Source organism: Somniosus microcephalus, chromosome 1, assembly GCF_052327205.1.
Source record: "Somniosus microcephalus isolate GS21.2 chromosome 1, FLI_Smic_1.0, whole genome shotgun sequence".
Classification (NCBI taxonomy): Eukaryota; Metazoa; Chordata; class Chondrichthyes; order Squaliformes; family Somniosidae; genus Somniosus; species Somniosus microcephalus.
In genome coordinates this window covers 62,481,872-62,505,813 of record NC_140987.1, presented here as the reverse complement: position 1 = coordinate 62,505,813, position 23,942 = coordinate 62,481,872, and the positions used below count along the sequence as shown (strand labels likewise).

General features: G+C 45.1%; 1 protein-coding gene across 1 annotated transcript in view; it reads left to right on the top strand.

Annotated features, from left to right (window-relative positions):
* Positions 1 to 23,942, top strand: part of pde8b (phosphodiesterase 8B) — a 440,027-nt gene that overhangs the window by 280,341 nt on the left and 135,744 nt on the right. The window contains exons 3-5 of the mRNA XM_085982537.1: positions 8,044 to 8,234; positions 13,599 to 13,658; positions 16,022 to 16,079. Coding sequence (XP_085838663.1) covers positions 8,044 to 8,234; positions 13,599 to 13,658; positions 16,022 to 16,079 — 309 coding nt within the window. The remainder of the gene's footprint in view (positions 1 to 8,043; positions 8,235 to 13,598; positions 13,659 to 16,021; positions 16,080 to 23,942) is intronic.

Genomic DNA, 23,942 nt, shown 5'->3' with positions numbered 1-23,942 from the left:
GGTATACAACGGCAAAGAAATACAAAAGTTGTATTTATACATTCTACAAGATGGTGGTCCACCGTTGTTGGGACGTGAATGGATAAGGAAGATACGTTTAGACTGGCACTCCATTCAGGCACTGACAGTGACCAGTAAGGAAAAAAACAATGATGACATCATACCTGAACGATTAAAAGACATCTTGGCCAACGCCAAAGAAGTGTTTCAAGAGAAACTAGGAACCTTGAAAGGCATCACCGCCTCAATAAAAGTGGAAGATACAGCAATTCCAAAATGTTTTAAGGTAAGACCGGTGCCATACGCAATACGTCCGGCAGTCGAGGCAGAGCTGAAGAATTTGGAAAAGGCAGGCGTATTATCCAAAATAGATTGGAGCGAATGGGCAACACCCATCGTTCCAGTCATGAAAAAAACATTGCAAAATAACTCTGAGGAACAGAAAAAAATTCACATCTGTGGGGACTTTAAGGTGACTGTAAACCCGGTCCTTCACACGGTACAGTATCCTCTTCCGAGGATAGAAGATATTTTCGCCTCACTACCCGGAGGGAAACGTTTCACAAAAATTGACTTGGCACAGGCATATCTACAGATGGAGGTTGAGGAGACCTCTAAAAAGTATCTCACAATAAACGCACACAAAGGCCTGTACCAGTACAATCGACTGGTTTTTGGAATAGCATCAGCTCCAGCTATCTGGCAAAGAGCTATGGAGCAAGTCCTGCAAGGGATTCTGGGGACTCAATGCTACCTAGACGACATCCTTTTAACAGGAGAAAATGACAACGAGCACCTTGCCAATTTGGAGCAGGTGCTCACTAGGCTGAAAGAACGGGGCCTACGAGCAAATCGCTCCAAGTGCGAATTTTTCCAAAATCAGCTATCATATTGTGGCCACATAATTAATAAGGAAGGGTTGCATAAGTCACCTGAAAAAATTGAAGCAGTTATAAAAGCCCCAGCACCTGAAAATGTTTCACAATTAAGGTCATTCCTGGGATTAATAAATTACTATCATAAATTTTTACCGAACTTATCAACTATTCTACACCCTCTTAATGATCTTCTACAGACAGGAGTGATTTGGAAATGGAACGAAGACTGTAAATGTGCCTTCCATAAATGTAAAGACTTAATCACATCCGAGAAAATTTTGGCTCATTACAACCCATCACTACCAATCAGACTGGCGTGCGATGCATCCCCTTACAGCATAGGAGCGGTATTGTCCCATAGATTCCCTGATGGCTCGGAACGGCCGATAGCTTTTGCGTCACGCTCATTGAACTCAGCTGAGCGTAACTATGCCCAGATAGACAGGGAAGCACTCAGCCTGGTATGGGGAGTGAAGAAATTCAACCATTACCTACACGGACAAAAATTTACCTTGCTGACTGACCATCAACCCCTCATCTCCATATTCAACCCTAAAAAAGGTGTCCCCATTATGACGGCACAAAGACTACAGAGGTGGTCCCTTTTTCTAGGGGCACACCAATACAACATTGAATACAAAGGGTCAAAACAGCATGGGAATGCTGACGGTTTATCACGCCTACCGTTGCCAACGATAGAAGAGGCACCTACAGTAGACCCAGTAGAGATATTCCACTCTACCATAGTGGAATGTCTACCGGTGACAAATTCTGCCATTGAAAGGGAGACAAGAAATGACCCTACTCTCTCACGGGTCTACGATTTAACAGTGAAGGGATGGCCAGCACATGGCGAACCACTGTTGCCAGCATTCTCGCAAAGAAGAGAACAGCTGTCAGTGTGCCGAGGAACCTTGATGTGTGGATCCAGAGTGGTGATTCCACCCAAACTCCAGGATAAAGTGCTAAAGGAGCTTCACGAGGGGCAGCTGGGTGGAGTGAAAATGAAGAACCTAGCTAGGACGTTTGTATGGTGGCCAGGTATCGATGGAGACATCGAAGACATGACCAAGAGCTGCCTAGGATGCCAGAAGGTCCAAAATGCTCCACCACAGGCCCCTCTACATCCATGGGAGTGGCCTTCATCTCCCTGGCAAAGGGTGCACATCGACTTTGCTGGTCCATTTATGGACTCAATGTTCTTAATCGCAGTTGATGCACACTCCAAGTGGCCGGAGGTAATAAAGATGTCCTCCACCAGCACGGAAAAAACCATCACAGTATTAAGGACCATATTTGCCAGGAATGGGCTGCCGGAACAGATATGTTCTGATAATGGACCGCAATTTGTGTCCGAAGAATTCAGAAAGTTCTTAAAGAACAATGGGGTAAAGCACTACACGTCCACCCCATACCATCCCGCCACCAATGGATTGGCTGAAAGGTTTGTCCAGACCTTCAAGAAGGCCATCAAGGCCATGGGTAATGAAGACATAAAACTTCAGCACAAGGTGGATAACTTCTTATTTGCATATAGGAATGCAACGCATATGGTTACTAACCAAACTCCCGCCATGATGTTCTACAATAGAAACCTAAGATGCCGGCTGGATTTGGTCAAGCCCAACATCCGAAGGGACGTGGAGAACCGGCAGTTTCAGGGCATGAATGAAAGGCCAACTAGGGCCTTCCAGATAGGCCAACCGGTTTTGGCCCGGGACTACCGTACCGAGAAATGGCAGCGTGGAACTATCTGCACACGATTAGGACCACTGATGTATACCGTGGACATCGGAGACAGCATAATAAGGCGCCATGCTGACCAAATCATCAAGTCATCCGAAAAGGGACAACCTACACCACCACTCTATACATCTAACGATGAAGTAGAGGTACCCATATCTACCTCCGATCTGGTGATACTGGAGCCCGATGAACCCGACACTGGCCTTCAAGCCGAATCAGCCTTGCCAGAAGAACCTACTACACCACCAGAAACTACTACACCCCCGAGGCGTTATCCGGACCGAGTCAGGAAGCCTCCTGAGAGACTAACTTATAATTAATTAATACAGCAATGTATATTATTTTGCATATAACATAATTAATAATTACTTAAAATATGATGTACTAGTTAGCTAGAAGGGGAGGAATTGTGGTGTATGTGCCTTTAAGAGCCCCAGGTGTGCGTAATGCTGGTAATTGCCACTTGGGCTATATAAGCCTGTGTATTGTGTATATCCTTTAGAAACCCCCCCCCCAGACTTGCTTAGTAAATACCTATGAACCAACTTCTGTCTTCAGTGTCTTTATCTACACACGGACACTACAGTAGTCACCGCGGATACACAGTGCCATCAACCATTTTCTTTTTATTCTCTTCACATTGGTTCTTGGGATGTGGGCAACACTGGCAAGCCAGTATTTATTGCCCAATCCTAGTGGCCCCTAGGACATTAAGAGTCAACCACACAGTGTGGGTACAGGTGGCAGATTCTCTTCCCTAAAGGACATCAGTGAACAAGTTTTACAAACCTGTGGTGGGACTGTGAACCCACAAGTTTCTGACTCAGAGGTAAGAGTGGTGCCAATTGAGTCAGGCTAAATAAGCGTTATGTCAGCCAGCTTTTGCTCAATGGGGATCTCGTGACATGGCTGTGGTGCTATACCTTTTGCTACCTCGAGTCCCAAAATGGCCTTACAACTACTGCCAGCACTTTAACGACTGAAGTGGCTGACTGCTCCTTTCCACTACCTGTCACTTCTTTAGTCCTCTGACGAGGCTGGCTGGGTAGGGCACAAGTGGTAGCTGCTTTAACCATTCATTGAGAGGGAGCTGCCAAACCTGTGCCGTCTCCTGCCATGCCTAGGTGGTTTGGTGTCCCTTGTGTAGGAACAGATCCCCGTCCACCACTTAGGAGTGTAACCCCTATAATCAATGTTCTCCCAATCTGACCCCTAGCCGCTCCAAGTCAGAAGTGTGAGCCTCCTGTAAATTGGAGTCCCAGGTCTCAATAGACGCAGTCACAATCTTTGTAAAATAAACTGTCTGTGCTTCAGATCTGTACCCTCGAGGATCCCATCCAGATGCCATTGGCTCTGTGGTGCCTTGAAATTTCTCTGTTAATCGGCTTGGAGCTCTGAAATTTTTTTAAGGACTACATGAAGCATCTCTGCTCATTAATGAGTCCCTGTATGGTAGAAATCCATGGCCCTTGCAGAAAGGGAAAGTTCTGGCCCTCCGTTCTAGCTGTTCCGGTTCCTCTGCAACTATTGTCCCTGCTCACTTGTGTTGTGTGTTTTGCCAAATGCTCCCTCCTGGCTCTGTCGGATTCTCCTGAGGTGGATGTAGCTGTGTTGGTGCCTGCATGGTCAGTAGTGTATGCCACAAGCTGGTGAAATGACCCGGCTTTCTGCTCGGGTCTAGTGGAGCAGGCAGCATCTTGGGAGGACCCTACATAAAGAGAAAAGGAACACCCTGGCACACCTTCTATCGGGTAATACCATGTAAAGCGTGACATATTGTGATTGGGATGCTTCAGAAGTGCCTTGCAGCCTAAGGGTAAGACAGGCATTCACTTCTCATTGTGATTCCACATGGACGTGTGCTGGTGCAACTACCATTGGGAAGAGGAGGCTCCACCAACAACATCCACCAAAGTGAAAGACCCACTACCTGCACCTCTCTGCATGTAGCGGGACCTTCAGATGCCTGTCCCAGGTCCAATTAGAAAATAGAGCTGATTTCTACTTGGTCTCCTAACCTCTACCGTCCCACTAACGCCCCAAATCAAGGTACTAACAAAACAAAAGTAGGCCCCATTATCTCTTCCAGTTTGTGCCATGGGGAATTCTTATCAACATCTTGTGACCCGGTGGCTGTCAGAGTGTGCTTTGGAATAAACTCTTCGCTTTCAATAAACATTTCAAAGCACAATAGCCTGGAAATAACCAATAATGCAAGCTGCGTGCACTTGCACTAGATTCCTCGCTCTGCTGTTGTAATAGAGGTGTTAAGTCGTTTATTGTAAACAGATTAATAGTACCATTAAATAGTGGAGAGAGGAACTTAACATGTGAGTGCTAAACGTTTGTACGATAGCATTGCCAACAACAAGTTGTAACCTAATACTGCAGAAATAAAATTATATAAGCATCTGAGAGTTACAGACCAGTTACTTTAATAAATTGTAAAGAACAAAGCAGATGATATCTTTCAGCTGACAGTGGCAAGCAACAGCTTCACTGCTGATTTACAGCAGTACTGCTGGTGCTCTGTTTTGCGTATCGTAAATGTGATCAATTACAGTTGTTTATAAAGAACTTGCTGGCACTGTGTACTTTAAGTACTTTTGTAATCATTTTCGTGTTTAATTTGAGCTGTCAGGAAAATCATACCATTAATTTTTTTTTAAATAAATCTCTTAGGAAATGGAATCGTAAGTGCAATTTAAAGAAAGATCTTGCATTTATATAGTGCCTTTCACAACCTCAGGACGTAATTTTGCACACGGTGAGGTCCCACAAGCATGAAAGACCATTTAACCTGCTTTAGGCAGTATTAATTGAGGGATAAGTGTTGGCCGGGACACTGGGAGAACTCCTTTGCTCTTCTTGAAATGTTATGCATGGAATCTTTTACATATTTTCTAGGGTGGTGGATACAGATTCAACAGTAGCCTTCAAAAGGGAATTGGATAAATACTTGAAGGTGAAAAAATTGCAGGGCTATGGGGAAAGAGCGGGGGAGTGGGACTAACTGGATTGCTCTTCGAAAGAGCCGGTGCAGACGCGATGGACCAAATGGCCTCCTTCTGTGCTGTACTATTCTATGATTCTATCTAACTGCGAAGGCAGACAGGGCCTCGGTTGTACATCTCATTCATAATTTCCTTTTCCAGATTAGATTTCATTTTAGGATAATAAACTATAATATCCCATAAGAAGTGAGATTTAATTTGTGCATACTAATGTTCGCAACGATAATAAGAGATTACTGATAGAGTAACGTGTTCATGCAATCAGTGCACCCATCCACCTTAGTCTAGGTGGAAGTACTCTATTGCTTAACCAATGTGGGTCAAAACTGCTTTCACTTTGAATTTTATAGCATGGTTCTAATATTCTAATCAGATTTAAGGCTAGATTTTCCCTCCCGAGCGGTGTTCATGATGGAAGAGTGCGCTTGCTTAGACGCCTGATAGTCCCAACAGGAAGCCCGGTCCACTTAGCTCCTTAGCTTATGGTCAGCGGGCTGCAGGCAGACAACAAGCGCCCTGGAGCTAGCCCGCCGACTCCGAGTCGCCACAATATCAGGTGGCCCAACTGGCCTCTGGGCTGCGAGAAGGTAATTGTGGGGAGGGGGGCCCGTTCACGAGACAGGGTGGGACCAGGTACGACAGAGTTATTGTTTGTGCGGAGCCCGGAGAAGCTCTTCCTGGCCCCAGGCAAAAATAAAAGTTAAACTTAAATTCTGGCCTGCCCTTCGGCTGGACTGCCAGCTGGAACTGTGAAGGGCAGTGGTGCCCTTCACAGCCACTGGCAAAGCGTGGCCCAGGAGGCAGCACGTCTTGTTGCAGCAAGCGGCAGAGATCAGCGTCAGCCTGTCTGGAGAAGTGTGGCCTACTCATGCGCTCCTCCTCGGAGATATCCAGGAAACTCACTCAACTAATCGACCCTGTGGGCTGGGTAAGGCCTTCTACAAGCAGCCCCTCCCCTCACCTGCTGTCTTCTAACAGGCCCACGTGTCGCTCCTCTTGGTTGTTGAGGCTGCTGCTGCTGCTGTTGTTGCTGCTCCTCTTCCTCCATTCAAAACAATGAAGCAAGAATATCATCAATGAGTGCTTTTGCGGGGGATTAAGGTAAAAGAAAAATCAGAAACAAGCAATGTCCAAGCTCAAAAATCTCTTGGAAATCCAACAAGCTCAATAACACACAAACCCCCTGACATGAATCTTGTCATTCATGTGGAAATGACTTATGAAATAATACTGGGCGGCCTGCTGGTGGCGCTGTCCAGGGAGAGTATAAATACTCGGGCACGGGCCCAGCTTGCTCAGGACATTCTTTAACAGGAACTAGTGAAGGACACAACTAGATCTCCATGTTGTAAAACAGTTGATTAAAGCTTTGTTTAACGCTTAGACCAAGTGCCTAGTAGTTTTCTTACATCACCTCCTGTGATTTGAGTGCGTGTGCCTGAGTGTGCCTTTAAATAGTGGTATCTGAAACCAATCCTGCTAAGTTTTACTCAGCAGGTTTGGTGCTTGGCAGGACTTCAGATTTTTCAAGTTAAATCCGCACGGGCCCTAATGACATAATAAGACCCCACTTTGCAGCTATTCACCAGGTGCCCGCCTGCTTCCGGCACACACCTCAGCCACCAAACAGAAGGTGCGTGCTTACAGCAGTAGCAGGTGGAAATCGAGCAGAAACGGGGCAGTGAGTTTTCAGAGTCAATTGGAACTGCACCGCTGCCCCACTCCCGCCAGGCCGAATGGGTTTAAATCACCACCCCCCTCACCCCCCACCATATTCCTTTCGTATTGAACGTCCAATGGTGCATGGTGAGCTAGCTGACAATTCAAGGCACTGCTTCTAGTCCTTTAGCAAAGCCTGGATTGAAATGCTGTTCCATTTGTGGAATTTAGGTCGATAACATCTGTGATAGTTTACTAATGTTTCAAGTGTCACAATGGTGCTTGGTGTTGCAACATCAGGAATGAACAAAAGATTGTTTCTAAAACACTACCATTGAAAAATATAACTTTCATGGTTTGCGCAGATCTTAGTTAGAATTTATACATTTATAACCTTTAAAATTCCTTAATTGAAGCATTAATATGTGACTGACATAAGGCAGGATTAGATTGATTATATAATAGTGGAAACTCATTAATCACAAGGTGGACCTAACGTGCTTAACTTACATAGTGTGAATGCACCCACGAATATCAGCTGGACCTTTGAGGTGCACTTAGTGTTCAAGATTCATTATCCTTAGAGATTTGGCTAGGATATTATAGCTTCCAATAACTATCTTTACTATCTGTAGACTGATTCAAACCTGACTCAGTAGGGATGCGAAGCACTGGATTAGATAATCATTGGACCACTGACCGCCCTTAAGTGTTTTTATCTCACCCGATATAACTCATTTTTGTAGGTTCTACTGGTCTTTGCTAAAGAGGACAGTCAGAGTGATGGCTTTTGGTGGGCTTGTGATAAAGCTGGATACAAGTGCAACATCGCACGGACACCAGAGTCTGCACTGGAATACTTTCTGGATAAACATCATGAAATTATAATTATTGACAACAGACATGCCAGATACTTTGATGCAGAAGCACTTTGCAGGTAATCCAACAGGTCTTTTAGAAATGGGGTTGCAGACTATTTCGCAACATGTTTGATTTAGTTTGGTATCTGGTTTCCTGGAAATCTTGCAGTGACCTGTGTCGAACTCCCTAGTGGTATTGCTGTGGTCTGAGTTAGATTGTCTTAGGCTGGTGAAGAATGCACAGTTCATTGCCTGATTCTCTGCTAGTCTAGCTGTACATCCAATTTCCTGAAAGTCTGCTATGCCTGTCATATTCCCTTGTGGTCAAATAGCCTGAGAGGGTGTGAGAAGTATTTTCCAGAGTAATTTTCCCCTTATTTGCCCTGGGTTTTTTCTCTTTTTTTGCCTCTCCCAGAAGATTACATGGCTACAGAGGTGGGGTGGCGGCAGGGGTAGGAGGCGAGAGGAGAGATGGGAGAGAAGTGTTTAATCATGATGCCCTGGCCATCATGGCGTGGGGCAGGCTTGATGGACCAGTTGGTCTTTTCCTGCCCGTCAATTTTGTATGTTTGTAAATTGCTGTTTAATTTAGACACTTTGCCCCAAACCATTTACAAGCCAAGCATATTTGAGCAAGAGTTTTCAGCAGGAGCAGTTGCAGTATTCTATTTCCGGTGTTTCCAATATATATTTTTAATGTAATGTAGAAAATGTAATTGGATGATAAATTATCATTTTATAATCACCTTATGAATAGAGTCCCTTTTTCTACAGTCCTGATACTATTAACTAGATGCTCTTTCACTAAGACCAGATTTTAACCTAGCGCTCCCAGCAGGAATGGGGCGGGTGCGGGTTGGACCCCGTCCGATTTTTATGCCCCAGTGAAGTCAATCCGAACCCATCCCATTTCCACCCATTCCGGCAGGGCGGGTTAGGTTAACATTGAGGCTTTTGTTTTTAAATCTGATTCTGTCACTTTTCTATTCTCAGTGCCCATATGGTTTCTCTTTTTTTTTGCACAAAATATTTATGAATGATTATTCGGGAGGAGCAATTTAAACTTCAGATTCAGAAAGATCCATTTTAACTCTTGGTGGGAAGCCCTCTGTGGGGGGCTTAATAGCGAGGCCAATGGTTCCCTGTGCATGCAGTGGGACATTGGCCTCAGTTTGGGCATGTCTGAATCTAAACTGGGCCCGAATTCAGGTGTTTCTGCATAGGTGTAAATTGGCCCAGTTTAGAACAGTCTGATTCAGCACTGATCGGTTAACTACATTAATACATAGACACTTTGTGGTAGAAAGTCAACCTGCACCGGCTTCCAGGGTGAAATGGGTGGCACAATCAGAATGCGTGCTGGCCCACAGGTAGGTCCTAGGGGAGGGAGGCAATGCAGAGGGGAACCAGCCAGGGCTGGCTGCGGCCTGCAAATGGCAGGAGGTTGGGAACCTGAGCAGGGAGACAGAGGAAAGGGAAACAAGGATAAAAGCAAAAGATAGGAAGGAGAAAAACAAAAGTGGCAGTCAGAGAAATCAACGGTTTAAATCAAACGTGGCCACAGTAAATAATAATTCTAATAATTCAAAAAAAACAAGCCTGAAGGCTTTGTGTTTTAATGCAAGGAGCATTCGTAATAAGGTGGATGAATTGGCTGCACAAATAGAGGTAAACAAATATGATTTGGTTGGGATTACGGAAACGTGGCTCAAGGATGGCCAAGGCTGGGAACTCAACATCCAGGGGTATTCAATATTCAGGAAAGATAGGCAAAAAGAAAAGGGAGGTGGGGTAGCATTACTGGTTAAAGAAGGGATTAACACAATTGTAAGGAAGAATATTAACTCTGATGATGTGGAATCTGTATGGGTAGAATTGAGAAATACCATGGGGCAGAAAACGTTAGTGGGAGTGGTATATAGACCTCCAAACAGTAAGGCGGAGGTTGGGGATGGCATTAAAAGGGAAATTAAAGAAGCGTGCAATAAGGGCACAGCAGTCATCATGGGTGACTTTAATCTACATATAGATTGGGCTAACCAAATTAGTAACAATACTGTGGAGGAGGAATTCCTGGAGTGTTTACGGGATGGTTTCCTGGACCAATATGTCGAGGAACCAACCAGAGATCAGGCCATCTTAGACTGGGTATTATGTAACGAGAAAGGATTAATTAGCAATCTTGTTGTACGAGGCCCCTTGGGTCAGAGCGATCATAATATGATCGAATTCTTCATTAAGATGGAGAATGAAGTAGTTGACTCAGAGACTAGGGTCCTCAATTTAAATAAAGGAAACTACGATGGTCTGAGGCGCGAGTTGGGTAGGATTGATTGGGGAATGTCACTCAAAGGGTTGACGGTGGATAGGCAATGGCAAACATTCAAAGACCGCATGGATGAACTACAGAATTTGTTCATCCCAGTTTGGTATAAACATAAAACAAAAAAGGTGACTCAACCATGGCTAACAAGGAAAATTAGGGATAGCATAAGATCCAAGGAGAGGACATATAAATTGGCCAGAAAAAGCAATAATCCTGAGGATTGGGAGCAGTTTAAGATTCAACAAAGGAGGACAAAGGGATTAATTAAGAAGGGGAAAATAGAATATGAGAGTAAGCTTGCAGGGAACATAAAAACTGACTGTAAAAGCTTTTATAGATACAGGAAACTTTGGTTTATCCGGAGGTTGTATGTCCGGAAACCTCGATCTAACGGCAGAAATCAGCAGCTGTTTTGTTAGGTTTTTTTCTTCCCCTAGCATTTTTTTTAAACAGTCAGGCTGTGGAAAGCATCTCTGTAGCTTAGCAACAGCTTCAGAGACGCTTCCAAGGTATGGGCCGAGTGTTTACAAGCTGTTGCTAAGCAACAGTGTTTGTTGTCAGATACAGAGATGAAAACCTCCGTATCCTTCAACATTAGCGCTGGTCTATCCGGAAGTTTTGATCTAACGGCACCAGCTTGGTCCCGTCGGTGCCAGATATCGCAAAGTTTCCTGTAAGTGAAGAGAAAAAGATTGGTGAAGTCAAGCGTAGGTCCCTTGCAGTCAGAATCAGGGGAATTTATAATGGGGAACAAAGAAATGGCTGACCAACTAAATACATATTTTGGTTCTGTCTTCACAAAGGAGGACACAAATAACCTCCCAGAGATGCCAGGGAACATAGGGTCTGATGAAAGGGTGAAACTGAAAGAAATCAGTATTTGTAGGGAAATGGTGTTAGGGAAATTGATGGGACTGAAGGCCGATACATCCCCAGGGCCTGATAATCTACATCCTAGGGTACTTAAGGAAGTGGCCCTAGAAATAGTAGATGCATTGCTGATCATCTTCCAACATTCGATGGAATCTGGAACAGTACCCATGGATTGGAGGGTAGCTAATGTTACCCCACTATTCAAAAAAGGTGGTAGAGAGAAAACGGGGAATTACAGACCGGTAAGCCTGACATCGGTAGTGGGGAAAATGCTAGCGTCCATTATAAAAGATGTAATAGCAGAGCACTTGGAAAACAGTGACAGGATCGGACAAAGTCAACATGGATTCACAAAAGGTAAATCGTGCTTGACTAATCTACTGGAATTTTTTGAGGATGTAACTGGTAAAATAGATAAGGGAGAACCAGTAGATGTGATGTATCTGGACTTTCAGAAGGCCTTCGATAAGGTCCCGCATAGGAGATTAGCATGTAAAGTTAAGGCACATGGGATTGGGGGCAAGGTATTGACTTGGATAGAAAACAGGTTGGCAGACAGAAAGCAAAGAGTTGGAATAAACGGGTCTTTTTCCGAATGGCAGGCAGTGACTAGTGGGGTACCGCAGGGTCCTTGGACCCCAGCTATTCACAATATATATAAATGATCTGGGCAAGGGAACTAGATGTAATATCTCCAAATTTGCAGACGACACAAAGCTGGGTGTGCGTGTGTGCTGTGAGGAGGATGTCGAGAAACTCCAGGATGATTTGGACATGTTGGGTGATTGGGCAGAAACATGGCAGATGCAGTGTAATGTGGATAAATGTGAGGTTATCCACTTTTGTGGCAAAAACAGGAAGGCAGATTATTATCTAAATGGCAATAGATTGGGAGAAGGGGAAGTGCAACGAGACCTGGGTATCCTTGTGCACCAGTCGCTGAAGGTAAGCATGCAGGTGCAGCAGGCGGTTAAGAAGGCAAATGGTATGTTGGCCTTCGTAGCGAGAGGGTTTGAGTACAGGAACAAGGGTGTCTTGCTGGAGTTGTACAGGGCCTTGGTGAGACCACATCTTGAGTATTGTGTGCAGTTTTGGTCGCCTTATCTGAGGAAGGATGTTCTTGCCATGGAAGGAGTTCAGCGAAGATTCACCAGGCTGATACCTGGGATGGCAGGAATGACGTATGAGGAGAGATTGGGTCGATTGGACTTGTACTCGCTGGAGTTTAGAAGAATGAGAGGTGATCTCATTGAAACTTATAACATTCTGACAGGACTGGACAGACTAGATGCAGGAAGGATGTTCCCGATGGTCGGGGAGTCCAGAACCAGGGGACACAGTCTAAGGATAAAGGGTATGCCATTTAAGACAGAAATGAGGAGGAATTTCTTCACCCAGAGAGTGGTGAACCTGTGGAACTCTCTACCACAGAAGGCAGTAGAGGCCAGTTCGTTAAATATATTCAAGAAGGAGTTGGATATATTTCTTAAGGCTAAAGGGATCAAGGGGTATGGGGAGAAAGCAGGGACCAGGTACTGAATTTGGATGATCAGCCATGATCGCATTGAATGGCGGAGCAGGCTTGAGGGGCCGAGTGGCCTACTCCTGCTCCTAGCTTCTATGTTTCTATGTTTCTATGTTTTAGTGAAGCCAGGAGGCGCACTCCCGCTCCTCCTGGATCAACAGAAATATAACCAATAAAAAGTTTTCTGGCTGTTTTTTGAGCAGCCTCCAGTGGTCCCTTTAAGACCCGTTAGTTAGGCCGCACAAAACCTGGAACAACCATCCGTTTGTTGATGAATTTCAATTGAGGTCCTCAAACCGGCGTTGGGACCCCTATCTGCATGTGCAAGGCACCTAACGGCTGTTTGAGACAGCTGCCCCGAACACCTAAAAGTCGTCGACTTCCAATTTGGCAGCCAGCCTACTTCCGCAGGGCTTATCACAATTGCAAAATTTGTCTCCCTATCCTTCATATTTCGCCCACAAAATAGACAAAACGATGTTAAATATCTCCCCCCCCCCCCCCCCCTATTTGCTTTACGTCACAACAGGCGGACGGGCAGGTACTGCTTCCTCTCAGTGAGCTTTGTAATCAAATTCTCCACAAGGTTACTGTAACGTTCACTTCAGAACATGAGAGTTAAAGAACATACTGTAGTAATTTTGTTATGAGATGTTTTATTGGAAGTTAAAAATTAAGAGACATGCACTTTATAAACGTTTTACTGCTTTTCACTAGGTCAATTCGAGCCACAAACCCTGGAGAAACCGCAGTGATGCTGGTTGTAGTTCCCCAGATGTAAGTACCTCATATTTCAGTATATCACTGCATGATCAATAAGTGGAGACAGCCAAATCAGGAATTTTCCCTGTGGCATGCTGCTAAGAACATGATTGAGCAAGGTCCATGTTCAGAAGTTATAATAGGCGTATATTAACATTTATGCTGTATACTGCAGTCTCCAGCCAGAGACTATTCACCTACACTGCCTGGCTAGCACTTCAATCCCTTTGCCCAGGAGAGAGAGCTCCACCATGTTTATAACCATGCACACACAGATATAGCTCCCACTAGTTCAAATTTATGAAGCTAAAGTTCCTGGGGGCGGACGTAAAATGAGCAGATCATCCACAGGGTGGAAGGAAATTGGCAGGCCACCCACAGCCCAAGATTCCGATCAGGACAGGTAGGCGAGTCATGTGCACAACCCTTTAAGTCCACTGCCAGTTTTGGGGATATGTGTGGGGGTGTTCTCAGGCTACCCTGGGAATTCCATCCAATATGCTACCTTATAGGCTCAGTGGGACTTACAGCTGTCGAAAGCCAGTGTAGGACCCATACTGGACCTTAGGAGAGCCCCAAGATTGCCCCAGAGGGATAATTTACCTTCAAATTATGCTCTATTGCTCATTAGAAACATGAAAAAAGTTGTTGGTCTTCTTTCATCAGCCCTTCCTGGGCATTGGTGTCCCCCTGTCGGAGTAGTAAGGTTCTCCGACTTCTGCCAGCTCATTGGCATGGGTGTCTCTGTTGCACCTGTACAGGTGTGTGCTGCCTGCCCCTTCCTCATAACTTGGAATGGGGTCAACGTTGTAGCGAGGCTCCAAGAATTTCAGCCCATCAATATTCAGAGATTATGGATAAGAATCTAACATAGGAAAATCCAAAGCGAGAAAAGGCCATTCAGCCCACGTTCGATCCAGAGCCCTTGTATGATTCCACCATGAACTTCTCTCTCTCACCATCCGCTGATCCCCCAATTTAAGCAGCACTAATTTCCTTCCTCAAACTCCCTTGACAAAAAACAAGCAGTGCCACCCTCTCCACCATCCTCAATTTTCTTTTTTAAAGATGAAATAAGAACACCAGATGCCGGAAATACACAGATCCATCAGCATTTGTAAAGAGAAAAGACAGGTTAAAGGTTCAAGTACAGCCTCTGGTCAGAATCTAGTCTATAACCAAAATGTTGACCTAACTATTCTCTTTACAGATGTGCACAGACCTGCTGTTTATTTCTAGCATTTTTTGTTATCTTTCAAATTTCCAGTATTTGCAGCTTTTTCTTTATCTTTTCCCTTTTTAAAGGTGATAGATGTTCCCGCATCAAAGATCTTCTTTGAGAGTCTGGTCCACATGTCCAACATGTCCAAACTCCAACCTTGCTCAAGGTTCACAGCAACTGTGTATTTGTAGTGTAAAAACACCCTCCGTTTTCTCTTTAAAGGGATCAGGATCTCTTCTGAAATTTAGTTGAGAAAGCTTCCTTTTGGGTTTGGTAAACACACAATGAAATTGCGATTGAAAAACATCTGCGTTGCAATATGTGCAACTCTTGCAAGTTGCCATCGAGTGTCCTATTTATCACAAGTGTTGTTCATGAAATTTGGCAGTTGGGTTTATTCCAACGTGCACGAGATTTAGTTCACGAGACGCCTGACAGTTGAAAATGGCAGAAAAATGGCCATCGCCCCTTCGATACCCATGGCCCATCTGATGTGATTTTCAGCCAGGTCTGTAAATGGGTGCCCAGCATTTCTGCCCAAGAGAGAGGTGAGAGGCTCCTTGCATATGCAAATCAGGTCCTACACCAATTGCAGGACCCTATTTGCAATTTTCAGATATAAATGAGCAGACCATGTGAACGCTCCGCCCATTTGTACCTGGATATGATTGGTGTAACCAATGGTGCTTTTAAGGACCGCTGGCGGCATCGTCATAAGCAGGCTGGAATATATTTTTGGGCTTCCCCTGGCCCCACAAAAATACTGAGGCCTGTTGCTAGCTACTGAGAACCCGCCCCCCCTGCCCCCCGCAACCCCCTCGTGCACCTCCCCCCACCCCCCTTTTACTGCCAACTTCCAGCTTGGCCCACCCATGGAGCGGCCTCCTGGTGTGGCGAGTTGCTCGCTAACACTCACTGAGCACTCGACAGCTCGCCGGCTGTATTATGATGAGGCCCAAATCTCAGAATGGTTAAGACCTCCCGCTGAATCCATCGGGTGGCGTGCCACATATGCACCGCTGACTCTACGCCCATTTTGGGCGAAAGCTCAAAATCACCCCCAGTAGTCCTCTAGTTTATAAAACAGTAACAGACGGGACACTTTATTCAGAGGAAACAGTCATATGTAAACTTCACTTTTTGTTTCTTCCTGCAGATGTAATAATCAAGAGGAGAGTTCCGTCTTGCCCCTCCTTAATGCAGGTTTCAACAGGGTATGAAATTCACCTTCTTTGTATTCCATCATTTACTTCATGGTTGCAGCAGTGTGACTGAAGACTTTTACAGATGTTTATTCTTTGATTTAGTTGCACCTGGATTAGTAGTGCATGACGAAGGACCCACAAAACACAACTCAACCCACCTTCCTTCTCGCGTATCCATCTGCATCTGTACAATTTTCACAGCACTTACACATCTTTTGTTTGTTCTACTTAAATTGATGTAAAAAGGCATGAATGGCATAAGCACTTGTTCTTCCCACTAGTGCTGGAGGACGTGGGCAAGCAAATTGTGGATTATTGTAACTTGTTCTTTTTGAAATGTTACTTGTTTCAAAAATGCAAAAAGCTCAATTGACTAATTTATCATTTTTTTCTTTTGGAAAGCCTATTGACATTGATCATTCCAAGAAAATAATCACAGCTCCATGGCTACAGGAAAGTTTTTTTTATTCATTCACAGGATGTGGGCGTCGCTGGCAAGGCCAGTATTTATTGCCCATCCCTAGTTGCCCTCGAAGAGGTGGTGGTGAGCCGCCTACTTGAACCGCAGCAGTCTGTGTGGTGAAGGTACTCCCACAATGCCATTAGGGAGGGAGTTCCAGGATTTTGACCCAGCGCCGATGAAGGAACTGAAATATATTTCCAAGTCAGGATGGTGTGAGACTTGGAGGGGAACTTGGAGGTGGTGGTGTTCACACACGCCTGCTGCCATTGTCCTTCTAGGTGGTAGAGGTCACTGGTTTTGGGAGGTACTATCGAAGCACCCTTGGCGAGTTGCTGCAGGGCATCCTGTAGATGGTACACACTGCAGCCATGGTACACTGGTGGTGGAGGGAATTAATGTTTAAGGTGGTGGATGGGGTGCCAATCAAGCGGGCTGCTTTGTCCTGGATGGTGTCGAGCTTCTTGAGTGTTGTTGGAGCTGCACTCATCCAGGCAAGTGGAGAGTATTCCATCACACTCCTGACTTGTGCCTTGTAGATGGTGGAAAGGCTATACGTGTTTTAAACATCTGTTTTCTTGCATATGTGAACTACAGAATCATTCCTTAGCCTGAAACATGAAGAAATTACTTAAGGGATCAATTACAAGAAGAATGCAAATCAATCACAAATGTGAAATCTCTGCGCACTTGTGAAAACATTTTTCTGAAAGTGATTACTTGGAACTGCAACATTTTTGAAAACAAGCCTTCTTAAGATCGCCTGTACTGGGACCGGAGGTGGTGCTCTGTGCAGTGCTCCGGTTTTCCCTTTTGTAAGGCTAACCCCAGCCTTCCCACAGAGTTGCATTCTGAAGCATGTTCCTGGCACTGACTGCTGATGAGTGAAGATCTGCAGATACAGTCCCCACCACTTACACCATCTCCGCTGATCCCAGATAGCTGCCTATATCGGGCAAATGGCGCTAACCATTCGCCATTAACATAGGCGTCAATTAAGCGCACCAGCTATTTCGTGCTGTTCAAGTAGCTATATCACACCTCGTTAAAGTGTGATTTCTTTACAGTTATTCCCTATTTCCCTGCTTGTCGCAGACTGTTTGTTAATGTTAGAAATTTATGATTTTCTTTGTAACTGGACTTTGAAATTGCATGAAAGTAATTGATTGTTTCATGCCGGGAGATAAAAGAGAAACTGTCCGAATAACACGCAGAATAGAATCCAGCAAGGCGCTGGCTCTTTTAGGAATCAAAATCAACGAATCGAAATAGAGAACTAAAATTTGAAGGTACACACTCCACTGTCTATTCTATCCTGAAATGTGCAATTTGTAACTGCTGTTACAGACTTCTTGTTTTCCCACGCCGTGTTGCCTGCCACCTCCAGGATCCCGGCTGTCAGTTAACACCAGCCACCCCGTACAGTGGGCAAATTGCAATGACACCAACGCACCCACTATAAGCGGTGGCGACTGTATTGCATCCTTTTAAGTCATAGAGTCATAGAGTTATACAGCACAGAAAGAGGCCCTTCGGCCCATCGTGTCTGCGCCGCCCATCAATCCCTGTCCAGTCTAATCCCATTTTCCAGCATTTGGTCCATAGCCTTGTATGCAATGGCGTTTCAAGTGCTCATCCAAATGCTTCTTGAATGTTGTGAGGGTTCCTGCCTCTACCACCCTTTCAGGCAGTGAGTTCCAGATTCCAACCACCCTCTGGGTGAAAAAGTTCCTCCTCAAATCCCCTCCAAACCTCCTGCCCTTTACTTTGAATCTATGCCCCCTTGTTATTGACCTCCCTACTAAGGGGAAAAGTTCCTCTTTATCTACCCTATCTATGCCCCTCATCATTTTGTACACCTCAATCAGGTCCCCCCTCAGCCTTCTTTGCTCCAAGGAAAACAACCCCAGCCTGTTTAGTCTTTCTTCATAGCTGAGGCGCTCCATCCCAGGTAACATCCTGGTGAATCTTCTCTGCACCCTCTCCAAAGCAATCACATCCTTCCTATAGTGAGGCGACCAGAACTGCACACAGTACTCCAGCTGTGGCCTCACCAGCGTTTTGTACAGCTCCATCCTAACCTCCCTGCTCTTATATTCTATGCCTCGGCTAATGAAGGCAAGTATCCCATATGCCTTTTTAACCACCTTATCTACCTGTTCCGCTGCCTTCAGGGATCTATGTACATGTACACCAAGGTCCCTCTGACCCTCTGTACTTCCTAGGGTCCTACCACTCATTGTGTATTCCCTTGCCTTATTTGTCCGTCCAAAATGCATCACCTCGCACTTTTCAGGGTTAAATTCCATTTGCCACTTTTCCGCCCATCTGACCAACCCGTTTATATCGTCCTGTAGCCTGAGGCTTTCCTCCTCGCAATTTACCACCCCACCAATTTTCGTGTCATCTGCAAACTTACTGATCATACCTTTTACATTCTCATCCAAATCATTTATGTAGATCACAAACAGCAAGGGTCCCAGCACCGATCCCTGAGGTACCCCACTGGACACAGGCTTCCAGTCACAAAAGTAACCTTCGACCATCACCCTCTGCCTCCTGCCACTCAGCCAGTTTAGGATCCAACGCGCCAAGGCACCCTGGATCCCATGGGCTCTTACCTTCTTGACCAGTCTCCTATGCGGGACTTTGTCAAAAGCTTTACTGAAATCCATGTAAACCACATCCACAGCATTTCCCTCATCCACACACCTAGTCACCCCCTCGAAAAATTCAATCAGATTGGTCAGACATGATTTACCCTTGACAAAGCCATGCTGACTATCCCCGATTAATCCTTGCCTCTCCAAGTGGAGACTAATTTTGTCCCTCAGAATTTTTTCCAATAATTTCCCTACCACAGATGTTAGGCTCACTGGCCTGTAATTCCCTGGTTTATCCCTGCTACCCTTCTTGAATAATGGTACTACGTTAGCTGTTCTCCAGTCCTCTGGTACATCCCCTGTGGCCAGAGAGGTTCTGAAAATTTGTGTCAGAGCCCCTGCAATCTCCTCCTTTGCCTCACACAACAGCCTGGGATACATCTCGTCCGGGCCTGGGGATTTATCCACTTTTTGGCCTGCTAAAACCGCTAGTACCTCCTCCCTCTCGATGCTAATATGTTCAAGTATGTCACAGTCCCCTTGCCCGATTTCTATGTCTACATCGTCTTTCTCCATAGTGAACACAGATGTTAAAAATTCATTTAAAACCCCGCCTACATCATCTGGCTCTACACACAGATTGCCACTTTGGTCCCTAATGGGCCCTACCCTTTCCCTGGTTATCCTCTTGCCCTTAATATACTTATAAAACATCTTAGGATTTTCCTTTATTTTGCTCGCCAGTGTTATTTCATGGCCCCTCCTCGCCCTCCTAATTTCTTTTTTAAGTATGCCCCTGCACTTTTTATACTCCTCTAGGGCTTCCTCCGTCTTTAGTCTTTTGTAACTGCCAAAAGCCCCCCTTTTTTTCCTAATGCATTTTTGTATATCCCTTGTCACCCAAGGTTCCCTTTGCTTGTTGGTCCCACCCTTGACCTTTACAGGAACATGTTGGCGTTGTACTCTCTCTATTTCCCTTCTGAAAGTCTCCCACTGCTTTGATGTGGATTTTCCTATAAGTAGCTGCTCCCAGTCCACTTTGGCCAGATCCTGCCTTATCATATTAAAATCGGCCTTTCCCCAATTTAGAACCCTTATTTCCGGGCCGTCTTTGTCTTTTTCCATGACCACCTTAAATCTCACCGAATTATGGTCACTGTCGCCAAAATGCTCTCCTACTGACGCTTCCACCACTTGCCCGGCTACATTCCCTAGAATTAGGTCCAGTACCGCCCCCTCTCTTGTAGGACTTTCTACATGTTGGCTCAAAAAGCTCTCCTGGATGCACTTTAAGAATTCTGCACCCTCTAAGCCTTTCACACTCTGACTATCCCAATTAATATTGGGGAAGTTGAAATCCCCCACTATTATTACCCTATTATTTTCGCACTTCTCTGAGATTTGCCTACATATCTGTTCCTCTATCTCCCCCTGACTGTTCGGGGGCCTATAGTACACTCCCAGCAAAGTGCTTGCCCCCTTTTTGTTTTTAAGTTCTACCCATATGGCCTCATTAGAGGAACCCGCTAATATATCATCCCTCCTTACAGCAGTAATTGATTCCTTAATTAATACTGCAACACCCCCTCCCCTTTTACACCCCCCTCTGTCTCGCCTGAAGATTCTATACCCCGGAATATTGAGCTGCCAGTCCTGACCCTCCCTCAACCATGTCTCCGTGATAGCAACAATATCGTACTCCCATGTGTTCAGCAACAACTTCAGTTCATCCACCTTATTTGCAAGACTCCTTGCATTAAAATAAATGCCTTCCAGCCTTGCCATATTCCCTTTTGCCTTCACATATTTGCTCTGCCTTCCCAGCTGACTTGTTTTTTCCTCCGTATTTGGCTGTAAATCACCCCCTACTATAGTTCCACTCTGTATCCCATCCCCCTGCCAAGTTAGATTAAACCCCCCCCAGCAGTGCTAGCAAACCTCCCCGCAAGGATATTGGTCCCCCTCTGGTTCAGGTGTAAACCGTCCGACTTGTACAAGTCCCACCTTTCCCAGAAGCAGACCCAGTGATCCAGGAAACTAAAGCCCTCCCTCCTGCACCATCCCTTTAGCCACGCATTCATCTGTTCTATCTTCCTATTCCTATACTCACTAGCACGTGGCACCGGGAGTAATCCAGAGATTACAACCTTTGAGGTCCTGCTCTTTAATCTTCCACCTAGCTCCTTAAATTCTTGCTGCAGGACCTCATCCCTCTTTTTACCTATGTCGTTGGTACCAATGTGGACCACGACCTCTGGCTGTTCACCCTCCCCCCTCCAGAATGCCCTGCAGCCGCTCAGTGACCCTGTCACTTCTTGTTTCCTTCTGAGTTTTAAAATTAAAATACAAGGGTAGAATAAAATATATTTACTGTAGTTTACAGGCTTTAAAACGAACCATTGCCTGAAGCATTGAGAAAGTAACCTACTGTGAAATAATGACCCAGCAAATAAACCTCCACTCTGGTCATTATAACAAATCTTTTATTGCCATAGCCTAGCCAGTATTTGCACAATATATAGTCCTACAATTTACAGGCCTTTAAAGACCAAGCTTGAATCACCGTACAACTATTTCTAAATTCGTCTCTTTTCAGCTTGTCCCTTCACCTGGGTGCTTGCTAATGTTTGTGGTTTCACAACTACCAATTTTTGCTTAAAGAAGAAATCTGACCGTTAATATTTCTTTGGAAAAACAAGAATTATAATTATCTTTCATATTCTTGTTATTTTGTGCCTACTTTTGCTGTTTCTTTCAAAAAAATGTATTCTTGTTTGAACAGAGAGCCCCGGTGACATTTGGAGCACAAACTCGATCCTGGCAATGCAACTGAGTTGAAGTAACATACGCTGTTAAAATGGCATTGATCACTGAAGTACCCTCTATTAATTGCTGTATGTTTGACATTAATTCAGCTGTCACATGCTGTCAGTCTCAACAGCTCTTACAAGCCAGTATCTCCTCCTTCACTCCCTATTATATACTCATTAGTTGAACTAAAATATAAAAAGGATGTACCCTAGGAGGATGCCATACTTGCTCAAGTTCTTTTTAACTAGTTGGCCTAGAAATTCAGTTGCGTTTGCGCCCACTTATTGGCTATAAAGTGGTTTGCGCCTAAAGTTTTTTACCGCCCGAAATTCAGATGGACCCTAACATCGGCGTTAGCCGGTAGCGCTGCGCCGGCACCGATGACGTCATCGGTGTGCGCAGCGCCCCGGTTGCAATGCTATTCCGGCCCGATGGCCAAATTCAGTTGCGGCCGCCTCGCCCGTGGCAGCCGCAAACAGCGTTTGTGAAACGGGATCTTGCAGCTCCGAAAGGCCGGCGCATAAAGGTGGAGCGGCGGCCGGCCGCTTTCCTGGCGGCCGCCTGCCCGCACCTCCCTCCCCGGACTCCTGCACCACCCCCCCGCGGCACTGATGTCTGTGTCCCACGAGCCCGGCACTTCTCCGTGGTGCCGGGCTCATTTGCCGGGGGAATCCACCGGTGATCTGACGGCTGCAGGCAGCTCCTCCTTAAGAGAAGGAGGAGGCCTGCAGTACCCCAGCCTGCCGCACCGCATCGGGTGCCGCAGCGGGAGCTGAACGCCTGAAAGTGACATTTAACGCCCCTAGCGAGGCGGCCAAACCCTGCAATAGCGCCCGCTGCCGTCTTGGCCCGTCGCAACTGAATTTTAGGCGGGCACTACGGGAATCCTGGCGAGCGCTAAATTTCGGGCGCAAAAGACCTGGCGGGGCCATACCGAATTTCTAGGCCGTTGTCTCTTAAAGGAGAAGTTGATGGTGAAACTCTCTCTAAAAATGCTCTTTAATTATTTACCCTCTCTTTCAGTTGCTATTTTTTTATCAATAACCAACCCACTGCTGCCTCATTTGAACCAGCTTCAACAAAAGTAACCCTGGGGCAGAGCAAAAGCAGAAAGTTCCCATTTGTTCCACACACCAATCTTTTTCAATTTCTCCTTCTTCAAGACTAATGATCTTTAGCCAATATTTCATCATTCTGTAGTTCAGTGTGGCCCTCCAGAGGATGAATTCGATTTCTGCAGAGCACATAATATTTGCTGTATCCCCAACACAGGCTTAGTAAACTTAATTAATTTGTCAAATATAGACTCTCCGAAAACTCCTATTCCATTAATCATAGATGCAGCAAGATACTTGAGTAATTTAAATACAAGCTTTCACGACGGTTTAGCTGGTGAAGGCAGTGAATAGTTGAGTGCAATTTTATAAAATTACTGCTTTAAACTTTTTAACCTTTACTGGAGTTATATGCTTATTGGCGAAAACCATTGAGTTCCCTTTAGAATTGTTTCTTTTCAAATTGTTCTAAATTTAATTTGAAAATATTTCTGTTTTTACTGTAAGGTTTTAGCTTTGTGTAAAGATTGTACCAAGTGTGTAAAGAAGGATGATGACTTGTTAATAATGTGGAGAGGGAAAATGGAAAGGAAGGAAGATACTAGAATCAAATTTTTCAACTATATCACAAATATGTGCAGTAAATATAGAGTAGAGATAATACACATTTCCAATGGAGGACATTTAATGCACTAACAGTTGGAGGCGCCGTCTTTTGGATGAAACATTAAACCAAGGCCTCGTCTGCCCTGTCAGGTTAACGTAAACGATCCCATGGTACTACCTGTATTTGCAAAAGAGCTGGGGAGTTCTCCTCGGTTCCCTGGCCAATTCTTATCCCTCCACTAAAACAGATTATCTGATCATTACTTCATTGCTGTTTGTGGGACCTTGCTATGTGCAAATTGGCTGCCGCGTTTCTTACATTACAATGGTGACTACA